A 20,398-nucleotide genomic window follows, 5' to 3' on the forward strand; every position below is an offset into this window, starting at 1 on the left:
TCACCCCAGTTCTTCACGGATTATTTATTCCCAGTAAGGCTGCAAACTTGTTTGAGGTGGACTTTGTTACATCAACAGTACACGTCCTTGTATTAGTTTATTGAGCAATGGCGGAGAGTTGCGCGGGAAGGCCCGAACTCCCTTTGTTTTCCGTCGAGGAAGTGCAACAGCATAACTCGGAGAAAGATTTTTGGATCATACACCGTGGAAAGGTGTACGATGTTAGTGAATTTCTGGAGAGACATCCCGGGGGGAAGGATATTTTGCTGCGGTTCGCGGGCAAGGATGTGACTAAAGTGATGACTCAAGATGATCTACACAGACATACAAATTTTGCATATGGCTGGCTTGGAAAATACCTGATAGGACGCTTAAAGGGAGAGGTTAGAAAATTGTTTTTCTCTAGCTTTGAAACTTCTTAAAGCCCTCTATTCTGAGTTATTTTAAACTGGCCATTGTACTGCTGTCGGTGATCAGTTGTTTTGGTAAATTATCGAAAACAATATTTACATTTAGAACCACACAGGATTGAATGGAAAGTTTTTACATGTTCAGAGTACTGTTTAGCGTTTTGTGTATTTTTTTTTGTGGTAAATTTATGGGATGGACATTTACAACATCGGATTTGAAACAATTTGGGTGGCCTCCTCCCGTTTGTGTTACATAATTTCACGCCAGACAGATCAGCCCATATTTACCATGCATGTTACGAATAGTCCGTTATTTTTAATTTAATTCAAACCTGTTTAATTACCTCAACCTTAAGGTATTAAAATTCAATTCTTACCACGAGTACTTTTTTTCTTTGACGCAGTTAAATATGTTTTCGTTTTAAACTGACTCCCCGTGGTTGACTTCGCACGTATGTTTTTTCCCTGCCGCAAGGGTTAAAATTTCAGAAAAGCGATTCCATCCTATTTGCATTTGAATTGAAGCAGGACCATTCCAGAAGCCAAATTAAGTAGCTACTCTTTTGTAGGTTTGGTGTTGTTCGATTTTTTGTCTTCCTTCATTTGAACATGATTCTGAGATCTTTATCCAGGACAGGTTTAAAGTCACAAAATTAACCGGCAAGTTACAATATCTATTATATTTCACTCATTTTATTATTAAAGCATTCCAGCAACAAAATGTTGTCACTATTGTCAATAAATAAGAAAAGAACAATAAGATGTGGAGGAAAGTAAACATGTTTTGGGCATCACCAATTTTGTGTAAACACTGTGTACTTATAAGTGTCTTTGAGGGCACAAGTGCAGTTTTGTGAGGGATGATATGTTTGTTTGACTGATGGTGTGCAAACAACGAGCCTGTCTACCTCACCCTTTTGATAGAAATACATTTCAGAAGCCATGACAACATGGTTTTTTTTTCTGCCACAAGTGTTAAAAGTTCAGTAAAGCACATCCATCCTTATCTGCATTTGAATTGACTCGGTAACATTCCAGAAGCCTAATTAAGCAGCTATTATGTTGTTGGTCATCCTTTAGTTTTTGTTAAAGGTTATTAAACTTTATTTTCCTCCTACATTTGAACATGTTTCTGAGGTCTTTATCTAGGACAGTTTGGTTTTAAAAAATAAACAACTGATGCAGTGTTTATCTCTAGTAGTGAAAGAATTTAGGGCTTTCTGGTTATCTACCTCAGGTGCATAACAAGTGTATCAAGTTTTAATCAAATTACAAGTGTTCATGTTTCTCCAGCATCTCTGTTGCTTCATTTTACTGGAAGCTCCAGGAGTGGCCAAGGCTTAGTTGTTATGTTGTTTGGTTCTACTTTCAATCACCTTTTTTTTAATTTTTTTTTTTAACAGTAAGTGTTAAAATGAGTAACAAAACATCCAGAGTAATAGAGGAGGTTTTGGAAAAGTTGATATTTTGCTTACATTATAAACTAATGGAACACAATTTTTAGGTGTTTTGGCAATGGCATATAAAAACTTTTGTCAATCCTATTGTGTCTAACTGTTTCTGTGTTAGCTATCTGAAACTGTCAAGAGTTTTATATCTATCAAATGCTTAATTAATTCACTATTTTAGGCTGTACTACTTAAGCACATGGGTCAGCAAATTTGCTTTTAATTCTGCACTTTGTTTTAACATTTACGTTATTACAAATTTATTTGAATTTAACTTTTGGAATGCGACAGGAGTGTTAATTAAGTTTTTCTTTTGTTTTCAAACAATTGTTTTTTTTGTCATGTACTTTACATATCAGTTTTTTATAGATATATTTATTCTTTGTGTGAAATGCTCTTTGACTGGGTGGAATTAACAATTTAGGCTTAAGAATTTGGACTTTGGACAGTAGGTTCATTAAAACTCCCGCCTCCTGGGCCAACTGCATTCAAAATACCTACCCAAGAGCTAGATTTCTTGGTCAAATGCCCCTCCAAACTGAGTAAAATGTAGTAGCATTTGATATTTTTAGAAAGGTTTTTGTTCATTTATTATTCAATAGCATTTCGTGCTCTATGGAAACAACTATTCTTGAAAAAAATAAGACCAGTGACAGTGACTTTCTACTCATTGATTAGCAATTGATTTGGCTATTCAAGCTTCAAAACCTAAAAATCACTCAACTGAAATGTTCACTCTAGTTATTTAACATACCTTCAAAAATTTTGCTCAGCTTTCATAGACCTTTTTTTCAGAGCCATTTGCTCATGAGAGCAAACTCTTAACTTTAAAACTCATCCATATTCTAAAAAAATAATACTCATTTGGTAGTAACTGCAGAATACCCTGGCACTTTGATCCACCTCATTTACATGTGTCGTACGGTTTTCAAGAACAAGGCATAACACAACAGATGCTATTCTTTTTCAGCGAGACGTAAATGAGTGGCAGGTTTTCCTGCAGTTTAGCCACTTATGTGTTCTGCAGGAAAGACTTGACACTTCCAGTTCAAATCCCTACCCCACCAAGGCAAGGCTAAAATTTCCCAACCTCAGGAAAGTCTTTGGGTCTAAGTTCCCTCCTCCCTGGAGAGCAGTCAAATGCTCATGGATTGCTCTGGGTGGGTAGTACAGTAGGGATTGATGAAAAGGTGTGAACTTGAAAATCAATACATTTTGAAGTATCAACTTGAAGTATGTAGTGTTAAATTTACTTCTGATCATTATTGTTGGTTGACTTGACTTGACTTTGTATTATGTACAGGAGGAGAACAAAGAATATGATTCAACAACAAGACAAAATCTTCCTATGGATGGCTGGAGAGAGGTATGAATTTAGATAACTGTTTTAAACATTTTTGTTTGCTCTGTTGTTGTTTCTGTTGTTAGTACATGTTAACTTCTTTTTGCCATCTCTTTCAGGATCTTGTTGACTGGAACAAAGCAATCCTTCCACAAGTGGGGAAACTTCGTGCAGACTATCTAAGTTGGGTTCATTCCCCAGTTGATCGCCCCTTGAGACTCTTTGAGTCTGACTTTGTGGAATTCTTTTCAACCACTCCATGGTATGTTGTACCCATAATCTGGATTCCAATCATACTGTTTGTAAGCTTCCTGGGCCTCCACGATCTAACCACGCAGAATGGAATTGGAAGTATCAATCCTTATTACCTAGATTCCAAACTCAAGGCTTTATCTGCGTTTTCACTGCTGTTCTTGTTTGGCATTTTTATATGGTCATTGATAGAGTACGTCTTACATCGCTTCTTGTTTCACTTGATCAATCATGTCCCTGCTGATGACCCATTTTGGATCACCATTCATTTTTTTCTTCATGGGCAGCATCACAAGGTATGCAGTGTTTTGAGTGTCCTGTGCATGTTGATTACTGTTACATGACTGTATCTTTGCGTTGATAACAGAATAAATGTGGGAAGATCTGAGAAAAACCTGGTCAGGACTGGCTGAGCTGTGATACCATTAGAGTGAGGTTGTGCTGGCAAACCAAGACAAGATCTGTGTTTTTTTTCAACATAACATGTTGTTAGGGTTATTAGCAATATGTAATGTTTGGTAAAAATCTCTTGGAAGTGGTATTCAGGGTGTGTGAACAACATGGAAATACAATTATTGTACTCTATATTGAAATCTGATCATCACTCCTTCTCTGTGTTTTCTTAAGGTGCCTTTTGATAGTGGAAGACTGGTGTTTCCTCCTGTAGCTGCAGGTATCTTGGCATCCATCTTCTACTTTGCATTTGCTTTACTGTTCCCACTAGCCATGGCCAGGAGTTTGTTTGCTGGTGGTTTGTTTGGTTATATTACATATGATATGATGCATTACTACTTACACCATGGCTCTCCAACACCTGGAAGTTATCTACACCAGCTGAAGAAATACCATGTATCGCACCATTTTGAAGACCAGCAGAAAGGTACATAATACTATTTGTATGTTAATAAAACAGGCTAAGTGCCTAAGAGTGGCTAATTGCATGGTGGGGTCTTTTGCAGGACAGTTATGGGGCAGGTGCATTGTGGAGGCTGTGATTGGTGCCTCACAATCATAGTCTTGCTCTGTTGAATGGAATATATTTTAATCTTTTAGGAAAAATGTTTAATTTTCAAACACTTGAAGTAATATAACAACTACTGGAATTAAAAGTAAAGAGTTTTTTGGAAAACATTCTTTAAGAAAAATTAAATTCATTTCTTCAATATCTACAAGGTGCTGTTCCTTTAAGCATTTGCACAAAATTCTAGGTGTTATACAGTTAGTTTTGGCATGAGCTATTTGAAACAGTTTTGTAAAGTATAATATCACTGAAGAATTGGTCTGTACTTAGCATGCGTATGTGTTATGGATGCATGTGGGAAGTTTGGAGAGCATGAGAGAAGCAAGTGCATCCATAACTCAATATACTTGCAGCTAAAGCATAAACCAATTCCTTTATAATGTGGCATGCAGCCTCAAACAAAAAAGAAATATGTTATTACAACTGAGTCAGGTTTATCAGGTAATTGTGTTCAAACTGAAAACTATTGAATGAGTGACAAGGCTAAAATGACAAAGAAATATTTTGCTTTGTGTTGAAAATTCTGACAAGTGTTCTATTTTAAAACAAAATCTTCCATTGAACAACACTTTTAGGATGAATCAACACTTCAAAATAATGTTTACCGTTTTTGTGATGAGTTCCCCAAATTGTAAAGCCTCCGTTAGAGCCACAATTTGCATGGTGTTTGGGGATGAAGTATCATCAACTCCAAAACTGATTCCAGGGCTTGAAAAGGGTACATGCGTATTGTTTTTCAAAACAAGAGTGATTTAGCGTTTTTTCTTTTCATTTTGAGCTTCAAAAGGTCAATCTCAATTGAAATAGAACAGAAAAACAATCTTAAAAGTTCTTAAACCTTGTGGCTCAACTTGATGGGAACTTTCAGCCAAAGTGGAACTGCACACACCATGCACAGTGGTGTGGTACATAAGGATTTTTACCATGGTAGCTTATTAGGAAATAGGTAGGCCTTTCTCAGGCACTATTTAAGAATATTAATTATTAACTCATAATGACACTGTTGTTTGTACAGGTTTTGGTATCTCTAGCAAATTGTGGGATTATCCATTTGGTACCCAACCAGACAAGTCACACGTCAAGGCAGCATAGATTCCATTCATCATTATTTACCAATTGATATTATAATACACAATATAAGGCAAGGGTATCTACAATTAGATGCTGAATCTTGTTAAATGCATTTTGTAATATTAAATATTTATTAGGCTCTGAATTCCAGTAATTTATTAAAGAGGATAAACTAAAGCAGTGTCTTTTTTATTCTCTTACATTAGCACCATGAATTAGCTACCACATAATTTTTTATTTATATAGTGATAGTTGTGGGTATAGTGAGTTGAAAATGACTCATCTTGGACAGTAACAATCATTCACATTTCTAGGTTTTGTTTAGAGGCAATTTTTGTACCACTAAGAATGACTTATCGTGATTTTGGTTCATTACAACCCGGTATGATTCAGATATTCTACCATATATTAGTGGATCAATAGTTTTATTCATTCAGTTCTTGGCGGTTTTCTTTTTCTGACAGTTGTAAACATGCTCATGAGATGAAATGGGTAAAAAAGACAAGCAAATACTTCAGTTTCAAATGGTTATCATATTTTGGGTGTAGTGTTTTGCTGTTATTTTCAGTGTTTAATTCTAGTAATCGAGCAACAATATGTCCATTCAAGGGAAAACTCAGCTGAGAAGGGTTATTTGATATCATGCTTTAACAAGTTTGATCAATGATTTTCCTCACCAAATTTTCTCATTTGGTGCAGATGTACACAGATTTTGTCTGTTGTTGTTTTTACCCTGCTTCAGACTTAGACAAAATAACATCAAGAAGGAAATTAAATTTCTTTTTTGGATTTGGGTAAAAACCAAGATAGCATATTCAGACTGTTAAAATGGATCCTGGTAACAGTTTCTCCCTGACAGTGTTTTGGCAATTTTTCATCCTATCCAATTTTCATTGTAATATTGATGCGTTAATATTGAGTGTATCTTTCATCACCTGATATTATAATCAATAATTTTTTTTATTTTAATGAGGAGAAAGCATTCAATGTTTAAACTTTAAAGTAATAGTTTTATTCTTAATTTTTGCATCAGTCTATTGCTTAAAAAAATATTCAAAAGCTTAGGTTTGAGGTATTCAGTGTGACTTGTACACATCATTAACTTAAAGACAATCATTATTTACAAATGTTAACTTAACTTAAATATTTCTTGTCCCTGAGTACTATTCATAGCTTGGCTATCTAGTTTTTGTGAGAAGTTAGGGTTAGGGAAATTCATTTGCAGTCAAGGTTCTTTTGTAAGGGATAGTATTAGTAGGCTGAGCTCCTATTTAAAATGTAATGTAAACTTGACTGCAAATTAATAGGGTTTTTTGTAGATTGTTCAAGACCAAACAGTTACTAAAGGTAAACGTGAAACATGGAGCAAGGTGAGGGGCAAGGCTGATAGCAGTTTTATAGTAGAGACTGTTTTGCTATCCAGGAAGGAGCTACACATACAAAGAAAAATGAATATTTGGCCAAAGAAGCTTGCATGAGACAGTGGTTTCATTTGGTGGTTTTATTGTGTATGAATTTGGTATGGTTTCATTTTGTAGTGATAATTCTGGTGACATGTATTTTTATTTATGATATCTCCAACACTGGACCATATCACTTGAAAAACTATTAGTTATCAAATTGTAGGGTGTGCATGCTCTCACTCTACCTTTGGGTTCAAGATACAGAGATGGCATCAATTCATTGATCAAGGCATTAATGGGACTAGCTCACAACCTTATAGGGAACATTCTGCATAGGTTAACCTAGTTTGGTTATTACCCATAGTAATGGGCACTAATACTGTATTTTGTAATACAGCCGAGGCTATGTTTTGATGTTCTGGTATCAGTGTGAGGTCACTTGTTTCCAGAGTTCTAGGTAGTTCTGGTATCACAGTAGCATTGACTTGCCTTATTATTATTAGCTTCACCACTATTTTTCTTGAACCTTATGTATCAATTGCATGAACTTAAATAAAATATCTCAATTCACTCCTAGATTTGTTGTCTTCCTTTTTACTGTCTATGGAAGGACACCCTCTAAACAAGTAGCTATCTCACAAGATCCCTAGAGGTGCCCTCAAAAAAAATAATAAAAGCAGATACAAAACTGAAACATGACTTAAATGGTATGTCTTGAGGGAAAGGATTACCCTGATTCCAATCAATAGCCCAGAAGCAGGAGTCTCATCTATCTGTCATTGTAAGCCATGGGTGTCAACCCTTTTCCACAACCCAGTATTTCTAAGGACAGTTTGGGCTAAAGTAATGACAAAGTTCCTTCTCAAAAAACAAACAGTGCAGAACTTTTTTATGATAATGCCTTGCATAAACAAATAAAGGCATATAAAACTCATTGACAACAATTGTGGAATGGGCGATGTAAAAAGTGCACATTTTAATATATAAAATTAAGATTGAATTGAAGCATGCTTGGTCCATCAAAGACAAGACCATTCTGTGTGTTTCCTAAATTAGGAAACACTGTTTCTTAATATTTGAATTGGAAAACTTACTGACAATCACTTGAATGTTAAACCCCCCCCCCCCCCCAAAATGGAAGTTAAACTCATCACTGCTCACTTTATACTTACTCTTCACTTCTTCTCTAGCCAATCTGTGTATGTGGAAAGTATTATTCACCTGTGTAGTATATACTAGAATTCAATATTTCATTTTTCACATTCATTTATGATGAATGCAAAATTGTGACAAGATATATCACATAAATTTACCATGCTCCCAATATGTGGCTTCACAGCTCAGTAGGTAGTACTGTATGACCAGTATCTGACCAGAGCACAAGTTCAACTCTGTTAAAGCCTGAATTTTTTTCAGACCTCTTCACCTGCACAAACTTTAACAGTCATACAATCATTTCTACAACCTTTCAATGTTATTTGTGACTGTCACATTGAAAAGACTTGTGAAGAGCTGATAGAAATCCAGACACAAAGGTAAGAAATGTTGATGTACAAGTTTTGTATAAAGTAAACCAACAATGAGTGCCAATGAGTTTTGAACTACTTGGCTATAGTTTTACAAAATGCCAATGTTTAAACTAAGAGAACAACAGGCCACTTTCAAACCAATTCCTTTCCTCATTACATGAGTGGAGTTTCACACTCTAGAAGCCTCTGCTCAGAGTTAGCTATATTCATATAATAACTTTAAATAAATTTTAATTTAAAAAATTCCTTATTATGTCAAATTTATATATATAGATATATATATGAATGCTAATGCTTGAGATCGTAGTACGAATAATAGTATGCAGCTCACAGCATAAAAAATTACATTTGAAATTAGGTCTTCTAAACAGATATAAATGATGACATTCACTGTTTCTCGGGCAGGGGGGGAGCACTTGGTTCAGGTGCTGCACTGTAGGGTGGAGGTGCATAGTTTGGGTATCCTCCTGTTGGAGGATAAGCACCTTGCCCCTGAGGAGGGTAGTACCCTGCTGCCTGCCCAGTCATAGGGTACTGTGCCCCAGGGGGTGGAACATGAGGGGCCTGAGGAGGCCTATAGGGACCAGGAATTCCCTGTGGGATAGCTGTGGGGTAGCCCCCATGTGGTGTGGGTTGCACCAAACGTCTTTGAAAGAAAAATAACACTTTGAATGTCATGTTTCCAAGGCCTATTTTTGTAACCTCTGGAGTCTCTAGCATGCATGCTAGCTCCCAGCCTCTGTTGCCCATTTCTGTTATCATTGGTGTCCAATCTCCTTTGGCTTTGGTCTCAAAAAAGCCCAGCTGCAAAGGAAAAGAAATGTTGTCAGAAGTACTAATTTAATTACTAAGTTCTACCGAGGATGAAAATCATTGAATAACAACTTGAAGTTAATTTACAGTCCTAAAAATGTCTTAATTACTGGTACCTAAAAAAAAAATTAAGGTGATGTTGATATCAACAAGAAGGGGAAACAGGTAAGGATATTTCTTCCAAATAACAATAGAAAAGGAACCCCACACAATCCTGATGTGCAAGCTCCCATGTGCCTAAAGTAACTCTTACAGCCCCAGATGTTACAAATTAAAATTATAATAAGTTTATCCTTTCATTGACATTGTATTTATAACAATAGAGGGTAGGATACTGTTTCATTTAAGAATGAATTCTCAGAGCTTCATGTTTACAAAATGCATGGCAGATAGTATTGAGAATAAATACCTGGATATTGTGAGGGAAAGGTTCAAACTTAACCGTGGCCAATTTACGTTATCAACATAGTTGATAACACCAAATTACTCTGTTACACTCTCTCACCAATGCAGCACCACAGTTTCTCTAGAAACTTACCCCTTTACTTTTTTGTTAGTTCAGTTTTAATTACAGAACGTATGAAACTAAACATCTTCAATTGATAAAACTTGGTGTAGAGCAAGAAGATGTACATTCCGTGGTTAACTAGGGGGCAACCATCACAGTCTGGTAATGAGACAGGGAACAGTTCATAACAAAGTCTGAGTTTCAACTCTCCTGTTCCAGAAACAACCACATACCTTTACTGTGTGCTGGTACTCAATAATGGTGCCTTGGTAAACTGGATAGAGGTCTGTCATTTTTTTAGACTCTCTTTCAAAAAACCACACTGAATTGTGATCTCCAGAGAGGGAAAAGTCTAGTGCACCAGAGAAATGAGTTAGTTAACTGATATTAGCAAATATTTCAACAACTTCACAACGGATTCCCTATCTCTTTCAACCCACTCTTAACTTTTTGTATCACATATGATTACCTTCCCATTTCTGTTAAAGTCGATGAGATAATTGTTACCTCCTCATGTAATCAAGTTTTATTTTCCATTTGAGGACTACATATTCAAAATGTGTTCTTTGCCAGCTTGGAGGACCTTGCAGTGAGTATTTTAATGTTTTAAGGGTGAGTATTTTAAGTTAAGTATTTCTTCCAGTGCATTTTAGCCTTACAAAGATTAAATATACGTAAATTAAAACAAAATTGTTTCTGTGTAAAACTATAGATGAAAACTCACTAGGGCATTGGTATGATTTAAGGAAAATCCAAATCACACTAAGTACCAATCAGATCGCAGGATTTGACAATATGCCATACTGGAAAAGAAATTAAATTATGAAATATTGACAACAGCATAAATACCTCCATGACTTCTTTTTCCCTGATCCCAAAAGATATCCACCAGTTTCCATCCCTTTTGTAAATGTTGAGTAAAGTGTGCCATCCAGTCACAAGTGACTTTGACAAGCTTTCCAGGACCCAAGTACATTATTTGAACAGGAACATTAACAAGCTGGTATGTGTACAGTGTAGGGTTCTGGTGCAATGGCATGTTGAAGAACACATCGCAGCCAAACACTGAAACCACAAGGAAAAAACAAGCTTTATTTCCTTCTCAACTACCTTTCAACAAATTTTCATAGTAAAAAAAAAACTGTATCAATTAAATGAAAATGTTCAATTACCTTCACTTTTACCACCAACTTTTGCTAACACTCCCTGACTTTCTTTCTGTCCAGTTAGTTCAACACTTGCTAAACGCCCACCTTGCCTGCAATATTGAGCAATCTGCCACAGAAAAGTAAATGCAAAAACTGGTGTTGATAACAGCATACTTCAGGCTCATTATGCATAAGCTACCTTTTTATTAAATTCTAGTTTTCATTTTGAAGTAGAGGAGAGTTGAACTCATGGTTTAGATAATGCTATCCACTGAATAAATCTCTGTTGGGTGGATAACACCATACCTTTTGCTAACACTTACCTGCTGGTTAGCAGTTTATCCATTATTCACCCTTTATACAACTTGGCTTTGGTGATTAGCAACCTCAACTCTGGATTAAGCAGGGTGTTTATAAGTGAGTTTGGAGAATTCTCTGCTTACTATCAGACTTTTCTGGCTAGATTGTCATGGTCTGAGCAACTTTTGTTCAGACTTGGAAAATAATCTCCTCTCTCTTTACCTCCTAGTTGCTTCATGCTCAGGAAAACGGATACATTCTCACAGTAGTGATGGGCTGATTCAAGCTAGGCTTGTAACACTAAACCACTTCAACTTGAACTTCCAACAATTTCTTGTGGATTTTTAGTTCAGTTTAAAATGAAAACACAGTTCACCTGGAAGTTACTAATTACAAAGAAAAAGTCTGATACAGTTATGACAACAAAAGTGACACGAGACTGAACTGTACAATAATTAAGTGAAAGAAAAGCAGTGCCACTTACCACTGAAATAATTCCTGACTGGTTAGTGACATCATTACCACGACCCGAGAGCTGATCCAACAGTCCTGCTCGTTCCACTGTCTGGATGCTTGACTTTACCACCAACAGTTGCCATGAGTGGTAAACTGGAGCACTGATTGATAAAAACAGCAGTTTTCTGAGCATAAGGTAAGGACTCATTCTCGCCTAACTAATGTGATATTGAGTTTCTGAATGTGTGACTACAAGATCATAAACTAGTTGGAATGTATCAATTAATGAATCACATATAGTTGAAAAAAGTAATCATAAAAATAAAATTTGTACATCAAGGTTCTTGTTTTGACCTTATTTCCTAACATCAGAGGAGCCAGTGTTGCACATTTATGTTTTGGACCAATATTATACCACTATTTCTCTTCAAATCTACTTCATACTTTTACACAATTAAGTGATATGAGTCTCATTCAGAAAATTATTATTTCAAACAAACCAACAAGGAGATAAAAGATATTTTGATTAAGGTGACTCTTATGAGTCTCTCACTCCAATGAAAAATTACTCAAGAAAACATGGTGTCCACTATAAGTAGTTGCATTTTCAGGAAAATTGCTTTCAAATAGGAAACATACAGAAACCTGTTGTAGTAGCAGTATAGATTAGCAGTGTAAATGGAAAAGTATCACAAGGTTTTCTTTGAAAAGCAAAAAGCAAAGTTGCCAGATAGTGTGGACTATTTGACGTAAAGATACTTGGAAGAAAACTTTTCAAGGGCACAGGGAAAATTCTCCTTACTGAGCACAACTTCCACATTCAAAGAAAACAAAAGATGTAAACATTCAATTCCTATGAAATTCAGGAACTAGAGATTTTGCAACAAAAACGTCTCTAAATCATAGTGGGCAAATGAAAGAGTATGGCCTACTAAATTGACCAATCACAACATGCATAATGACTGAGAGAAATTATAGACTGATATATTTTATTTCTTAACATACCCCATTGGCCTTGAGAAGACTCCTTGATATGGAGTTTCACTTGCATTCCAACCAATCTTCCCAATTCCTGGCACTGCCTTAAATGTTTCAAGAATAAATCCTTGCTGATAAGGTTCACCAAGCTTGGCATACTTACTTGTCACATCAGAAGAAACACTTGTCTTTCCAGTGACAAGGCCAAATGTGGCTGTAATTTAGACAGAAGTAATAGATAAATAAGTTTTCTGAGTTTCCTTTAAAAACAACATACAAATGTAGGACAATTTCATACAAAAAAGAAAGGAGAAGATTCAACAGTTGACCAATTAGTAACTCTGAGTAATGATAACTGCGCAAAGATTATTCCTCATTAACCTTTGACACCCAATCATCAGTATACATATTCTCCATACTGTTCTCCATACACTGCCTAAGGTGCTCACAAGGAGAATTTGTTTACCAATCAAGAGCTTCTTAATTAAGTTGATGATCATTTCCTTTTATTCTCATGACTTTATTGTGTGATTCAGGAGTGATGTGGTGAGGAGAAATCAAATGTGAATCACTGCAAAGGGGTCAAAGCAAAGCACTAGTTATGTCAAAATCTATAAGGAGATTTATGTGCTCACTTTGACCAATTGTTGTGACATCAACGGTAACAAAGTGGAGGGTGTATCTTATTCCAGGAAATACATATTGATCTTCAGGAAGAGGAGTATGTTTTCCCTTTGCTTGTTGGTCTGTCTGTTGAGTCTGGCTGGTATCATTACCAGCAATGAAGTTTCCAACCTTTTTCCTTCAAGTAAAAAAAATAAATAACACTACCATTAACTAGCAAAAAGACACAAAAATTAAACATTTCAGTTTTCATCAATATCTTCTTCATTATTATTAACTTGATAGGATTCATCACTTTTGACCATTACATCTTTAAACTGTTTTTCAGTCTTGTTAGGAAATGAGATTACTGATTAATGCATCCTTTACAATGATAATTGTTCTAAAATTATCGTTATCATTATTACTTTAATTATTATTATCATTATTTTCATGGTTATAAAAATGGGCTCTAGCCAATAAGCTTGAATGTTTACAAGTGAATAATGCAAACTGATTTACAACAAGTCATAACTTAGCACCTTGTAAGATAGAACTCAATTTATTGCTAAGATGTTATCAATTAATAAATAGTTACTCAACTGTAGTTTTAAATTGGCTATGGATGAGGGAACAGGGAATGAGGAATGAGGAATGAGGAATGAGGAATGGGGAATGGGGAATGGGGAATGGGGAATGGGGAATGGGGAATGGGGAATGGGGAATGGGGAATGGGGAATGGGGAATGGGGAATGGGGAATGGGGAATGGGGAATGGGGAATGGGGAATGGGGAATGGGGAATGGGGAATAGGGAATGGGGAATGGGGAATAGGGAATGGGGAGTAGGGAATGGGGAATAGGGAATGGGGAATAGGGAATGGGGAATAGGGAATGGGGAGTAGGGAATGGGAAATAGAGAATGGGGAATAGGGAATGGGGAATGGGGAATGGGGAATGGGGAATGGGGAATGGGGAATAGGGAATGGGGAATAGGGAATGGGGAATGGAGAATGGGGAATGGAGAATGGGGAATGGGGAATAGGGAATGGGGAATAGGGAATGGGAAATAGGGAATGGGGAATGGGGAAATGGAGAATGGGGAATGGGGAATAGGGAATGGGGAATGGGTAATGGGGAATAGGGAATGGGGAATAGGGAATGGGGAATAGGAAATGGCGAATGGGGAATAGGAAATGGTGAATGGGGAATAGGGAATAGGAAATGGAGAATAGGAAATGGGAATGGGGAATGGGGAATGGGGAATAGGAAATGGAGAATAGGAAATAGAGAATGGGGAATAAGGAATGGGGAATAGGAAATGGAGAATAGGGAATAGGGAATGGGGAATGGGGAATGGGGAATGGGGAATGGGGAATGAGGAATGGGGAATGGGGAATGGGAAATAGGAAATGGGAAATGGGAAATGGGGAATAGGAAATGGAGAATAGGAAATGGGGAATAGGAAATAGGAAATGGAGAATAGGAAATGGAGAATAGGAAATGGAGAATAGGAAATGGAGAATAGGAAATGGAGAATGGGGAATAGGAAATAGGAAATGGGGAATGGGGAATAGGAAATGGAGAATAGGAAATGGAGAATAGGAAATGGGGAATAGGAAATGGGGAATAGGAAATGGGAAATAGGAAATGGGGAATGGGGAATAGGAAATGGGGAATGGGGAATAGGAAATGGGGAATGGGGAATAGGAAATGGGGAATAGGAAATGGGGAATAGGAAATAGGAAATGGGGAATAGGAAATGGGGAATAGGAGATGGGGAATAGGAAATGGGGAATAGGAAATGGGGAATAGGAAATGGGGAATGTCAACAGACCTGAATTTTAAAGGAATAAAGGGTGTAAGTTTCTAAAGAAACTGTGGTTCTGCGTCAGTGGGAGAGTATAGCAGGTAATTTAGTGTTAACAACTGAGTTGACTGAGTGACCGATTCCGAGAACACATTCACAGTGTGGAAAGAAATGACAAGGATGCATCCAAACCGGTCACTAAACACTTTAATCTCCCTAATCATTTTACACAGCATATGGCAGTTTGCGGCCTTTCCTTACATCTAGGGAGTTTGGAAAGCCCCAAAACACTACAACAAAAATTTATCTTCCAAATTGGCACCCTTAATCCCCACGGAATCAACGAGCGCTTTTCATTCAACTAATTTATTCCTGTTTTCTTCTCACCATATTCCCACCAATAGCATAGCTCCACTTTCTGCATATAAACCCACACACAACCCACAATTCCTCCAATTGCTCTGACAAAGGGCTAATGCTCAAAACATCAGCTTTTTTTACTCTTTACAGTGGCCAATTTACGTTTTCAACACAGTTGTTAGCACTAAATTACCTGAACTGGTGTAAAATAGAAAAAAAAAGAGCAACTTTTCCACAGACTGCTCATACATTTGGTCAATTTCAATCCACACTTTGTGATGCCGACAACACCCACCTTACATATGCAGGTGATTGTGTAGACAATCTTCAGTTGTATTCTCAATTGGTTGAGAGCAAACAAACTTACGCTAAATATGACTAATACCAAGTTTATGGTCATCAGTTCAAGGCAGAGATTAAGTACTCTTGCAGTTTCTCTGACAATCACAATTTAAGACAATCAAGTTAGCCAGGTCACCACTGCAAAATTACTCAGAGTGACCATTGACAACAAACTTAATTGGAGCAGTCACATTGATAAACTAACAAAGAAAGTTGCTTCTGGCATTGGGGCTATAAAATGAATAAGGCACCTTGTCCCTCAAGCAACTTTGCTTCTAATATATCAAGCTCTGATTGAGCCACATTTTGACTATTGTAATATTGTTTGGGGAAACTGCGGGATAACTTTGCAGAAAAAGGTACAGAAGACACAAAACAGAGCAGCCCATGTTTTGACTTATTCAAATTATGACGCCAATGCTGGTCACTTGTTTGAGCTCCTGAGCTGGAAAAACCTAGCTTCCCAGCAGCAAATACAAAGAGCCACAATGGTTTATAAGTCTCTGCATGGTTTAACCCCAGATTATTTATGTTCCAAATTTGAAAGGCGAGAAACTGCATATAACCTAAGAGACTCTGAGAATAAGCTTAATGTTCCTTAGCCGCGCACAAACTATTACATAAATAGCTTTAGCTGTAGTGGCGCCACTCTTTGGAACAGACTCCCTCGTGACATATGACAAGCAGAGTCCCTTGGATTATTTAAGCTTTTAACTAAAGAAGTACGTTCCGGCACGGCATTCATGGAAAGCAGCTTTAGTTAGGTTTGTGCTTTAAGTATAGTTTTTATGGTATCTTATCCATTTAATGCATGTTTATATATTTGAATGTTTTTATGGCTGATGTCTGTGGGCAAATATAGATAATCTATATATCTATCTATCTATCTATCTATCTATCTATCTATCTATCTATCTATCTATCTACAGAAGACCAACAATTACAGGTTTATCATCATCAAGTACACTGAGGCTAAAACTGCTATAGACAGGCAATGGTAAATATTACATTCTTTACGCCGCAATTGCATGAGCTCAAGACAAACTTTCGATAATCGCGCCATCTAAAACATTATTTTCAATTAACTTGGAGGAATGGGCCACTCACCTTAAGGAATTCATAACGTCCTGTGATTCAGGCGCCTAATAGCTTACAAACACGCTCGAGAAATTACGCATAATTTGATTCTCAAAGTTTGAGGATTTTAAGTAGTCCAAATCGTAGCATTTTAAATATTTTCACAGGAGGGAGAATGGTAACTAGTGCCAGTTTTCTTTTGGCCAGCCAAACAAAAGAAACTTACCCCCTTTCTTCTGGCCAGCCAAACGGCACGGATCGACCAACAAACAGAACTCCTCCGCCTGCCTTTATTAGTACCAATAACTCGCGAGCATGGGGTATAAATTGAAAAGATGTCATGTAGATTAAAAAGCTAATACGAATGTGACAGTCAGGTGACTGGTACGTCCTCGAAGTCGTAAATCTGCGCGCGTCTTCAAAACGTTTGGCGGAGGCGTGTGTTGTTTCGCAGAGTTTGTAACAATTTTTCACTTTCCTCCAAAAGGAGAAATATATCGTCATAACGAGAGAGGCATATACGGAATTATTACTCACAGTTTTTGGGCTAACTATTCACGTTGCGATATACCTATTTATTGCACTCAGAGTACCTTTCACCAAGAACATCGCAAATAAATTATCATATTTGTACTCTACCTGTGGATGATGAGAGAAAAATTGATATTCATGGTAGCATGCAGGAAGCAAGGCGCCGTTTAGACGCCGAACTTTTCACGAATTGCCAACCGACTTAATTCGAATTTGCATGAAGGATCGGCCCAAATTTGAAAAAGGACCTCGGTTAATTCAAACAACGAACTTAATAACTCGTTGCAGCCTTACCCTATGCAGTTCCAGGAAAAGAGCTTAAAATACTTCGTGATTATGAATGCGTTTGGTTCAACGTACTCGAAAAGCTTGTTAATCACTCGCTTATAGCTCGTGATTTACAAGTTTTTCTCGTGCTCTCTCAAATTCCTACGCGCCACTTATCACGCTTTATGCTTAAAAACGAGGAATTGAATATTTCCCGGCAAAATGGCCACACGACCTGTGCATTCGTTGTGTCTTTCTGTCTTTAAAGTGGCCATATCCTTGCACAAATGCAGCAGTAAAACTATATTGCCCTTTTCCGTGGTAGTGTTATTTTGTTACATTAGACTTCTGAGAGCTCTCATCAAATAGAGTGGTAGGAGTATGTTGTTCATTAGGTTACACGAGGCTAAGACTGATCAAAACCGATACAAAAGTTTCAAACGCAAAAAAAAGCTAAAAGCGGTAACGTTATAGGATGACCCTTTGATTAGAGAAATTGTCACATTGGGTAACTTTTCTACCTAGGTAATAAAAAAAAGAAACTCTACTAAAAAAGATAAAACTTAACTCAGACAAGTGCAAAAGTATTAAAATATACTTGAGATACAGTTTAAATATGCCTGGTGTCCGTTTGGCAAGTGGCTCTGTCACTTTAATTGTTTATGAATCATCCATTATTGAGAATTAAATGCGATATCTAAATGGATGCAGATCCATATCGGACCGGCAGGAGTGATATGAACTTATCTGGACCATTTAGGATATAACCCATATATTTTTCACTTGATAAATATTTTGTTATCAGGTAATATGTTACATGTTATATGGTTGTGTGGGAGCCGGCCGTCTGTTAGCCAAGCGGATATCTCTTTCAGGAGGATCTCTATGGGTTTACTAAGCGGTCACCCCGGGGAGTGACGAGGTGACCGCTTAATATATGTACAGGTTGACCGTGTCATTTAGTTCGCGTTCAACCTGAGAATTCGCAAACAATAAAGATAATTTTGTATATGTATGTATGATTGTTGTTTCTTAGTGCTCAGGATTACACAGAGTATATTTTCAAGGTCAACTTGTTTAAACTTGGGAGAGTATCATAAAAATGACGGGAAAAACAAGGGATGGACTTGACTTTAAATTGTGAGAGAGAGAGTGCTAAATTTTTTGAGGATCGAATTCCTTAGTCTCCAACACTCAAACCATAATTGTTTAAGTGTGGAGTTAATTCGACTCACGAAAAAATGCCTGCTGAATCTTTGAGTATCTGATATTCTTATGCTGAGATCGCTAATTTAGTATTAAAAAAAAAATAGTAAAAGCTATTCTGTCGATCCAGAAACGTTGAGTGAACAGCTTGCAATGATCTCTAAATGCTACATGACTCAAAATGGATTAAAATCAGCTTGGTATCAGTTTTTTTTATGATAAAATGACGGAAGGACTTTCCTTTAAGGAAGCATCCAGCTGATTTTTAGGCTGTGGTTGTGGATGCTGGCTTCTTATCACAAAGAAACCGGCAGCTCTGTCCCATCTCCTTCTTGCACAACACATGTTTCCTTTGCCGCTTTTCCTGACAGCCTCAGATAAAAACGGAGGAATAAGTTTTGTTCAAAACATTCCTTGATCAAGATTCGACAACTCTGTGTGGATTTTTCTTTAGATAGCTTTTTCTTAGAAGATGCAGCAATTTAAAGCCCTTGTTATATTGTTTATCGCTGCCACGGTGTATATTTCTTATTCTGAAGCGTTTCATATGGGGAATAACCAAGTGGGCCAGCCAGAAGGTAAACTGTTCGTTCCGTTCATTGTTTTACTTTGGGAACGTATTTCTTATCAAGGAGGGACACACAAGAGATTATAAACTGCAGTTTACATTCTCTTGCGTTCACCTGAAACACGAAAACTCGCCAAAATGTTCATTGAAACCGAAAACTGAAATGAATTGTTTTCCGAACGAAAAACTGCTGAGAGAATAATATAAACAAAGGTTGAATTATGAGGCCCATTAGTAGACAAGTAAATTAAAAAAATTGAAAAAAATAAACCGTTCTACGTAATTTATAAACGAGGAGAAAACCGGAGTTGTTACGAAGGGAAAAGTCAGTCACTGTAATGAATAACAAATTCGACTCAACCACACCAACGGAATTGTATCAAAGTTTTTCGGTAAGAACTTTTCAAAGAGAGCTCAAGTTCACCAGATAGCACTGAGGCACCCGCTAATTTCGTTTTCAGATCCCTAAATTACTCTCCCCAACAACACGACCGTGGGATGTCTGAGTACAAGACTCCTTGGTAAAAGATAGGAGACTGGGAACAAGTCTTTCGTCTACCATAGTGACTCTTTCTTTGTCCTCGATCATAAGGTGATGCCCCAAAGGATATTCGCGGATATAACCAGCCAAGAGAGTATGATGAAGACACAAGATTGAAAGCGAAGAGGCACCGCTTTGAAGACTGGAACACTTATAATTACCGGAAATAGACACATTATCATGACTAGGCTCAGGAAAGCAGAAGTACCAAGTTAGAATTAGACTGCAGAGTAGAGTAATAAATGATCATCATTGATTCTCAGTTCAAAATTAATCAGTGAACTCCAACATCTCATGTTTGCAGTTTACAACAACCGTGAAATGAAAATTCTCGTGAAAACAGGTGTACTCTCCAATCCATGTTTACTAACAGATACACACGCTTTATTGTTGAACCGAAAATAAGCTTACCAAAA

The 20,398-nt window shown here is 36.9% G+C and overlaps 2 protein-coding genes and 1 long non-coding RNA gene across 3 annotated transcripts; 2 read left to right on the forward strand and 1 right to left on the reverse strand.

Moving 5' to 3' along the window:
• Positions 1-22: 22 nt before the first annotated feature.
• LOC113673940 (fatty acid 2-hydroxylase) lies at positions 23-7,523 on the forward strand. The gene is made up of 5 exons (XM_027190408.2): positions 23-383; positions 3,162-3,224; positions 3,320-3,748; positions 4,080-4,332; positions 5,489-7,523. Exons 1-5 carry the CDS (start codon positions 108-110, stop codon positions 5,563-5,565), a joined length of 1,098 nt encoding a protein of 365 aa, XP_027046209.2. The 5' UTR covers positions 23-107; the 3' UTR covers positions 5,566-7,523.
• On the reverse strand, positions 7,031-17,056 carry LOC113673938 (uncharacterized). Its single transcript, XM_027190407.2, has 8 exons — positions 16,900-17,056; positions 13,315-13,481; positions 12,707-12,893; positions 11,730-11,862; positions 10,970-11,072; positions 10,647-10,862; positions 10,031-10,149; positions 7,031-9,280 (listed from the first exon to the last, which is right to left on the reverse strand). Exons 1-8 carry the CDS (start codon positions 16,911-16,913, stop codon positions 8,864-8,866), a joined length of 1,356 nt encoding a protein of 451 aa, XP_027046208.2. The 5' UTR covers positions 16,914-17,056; the 3' UTR covers positions 7,031-8,863.
• Positions 17,057-19,234: 2,178 nt separating this feature from the next.
• Positions 19,235-20,238, forward strand: LOC113673987 (uncharacterized). Its single transcript, XR_003446474.2, has 2 exons — positions 19,235-19,451; positions 20,034-20,238. It is a non-coding gene; the product is annotated as an uncharacterized LOC113673987 (long non-coding RNA).
• The last annotated feature ends 160 nt before the right edge of the window (positions 20,239-20,398 follow it).

The sequence above is a fragment of the Pocillopora damicornis genome, chromosome 3 (genome assembly GCF_964200805.1).
Source record: "Pocillopora damicornis chromosome 3, jaPocDami1.2, whole genome shotgun sequence".
In the NCBI taxonomy this organism is placed as follows: domain Eukaryota; kingdom Metazoa; phylum Cnidaria; class Anthozoa; order Scleractinia; family Pocilloporidae; genus Pocillopora; species Pocillopora damicornis.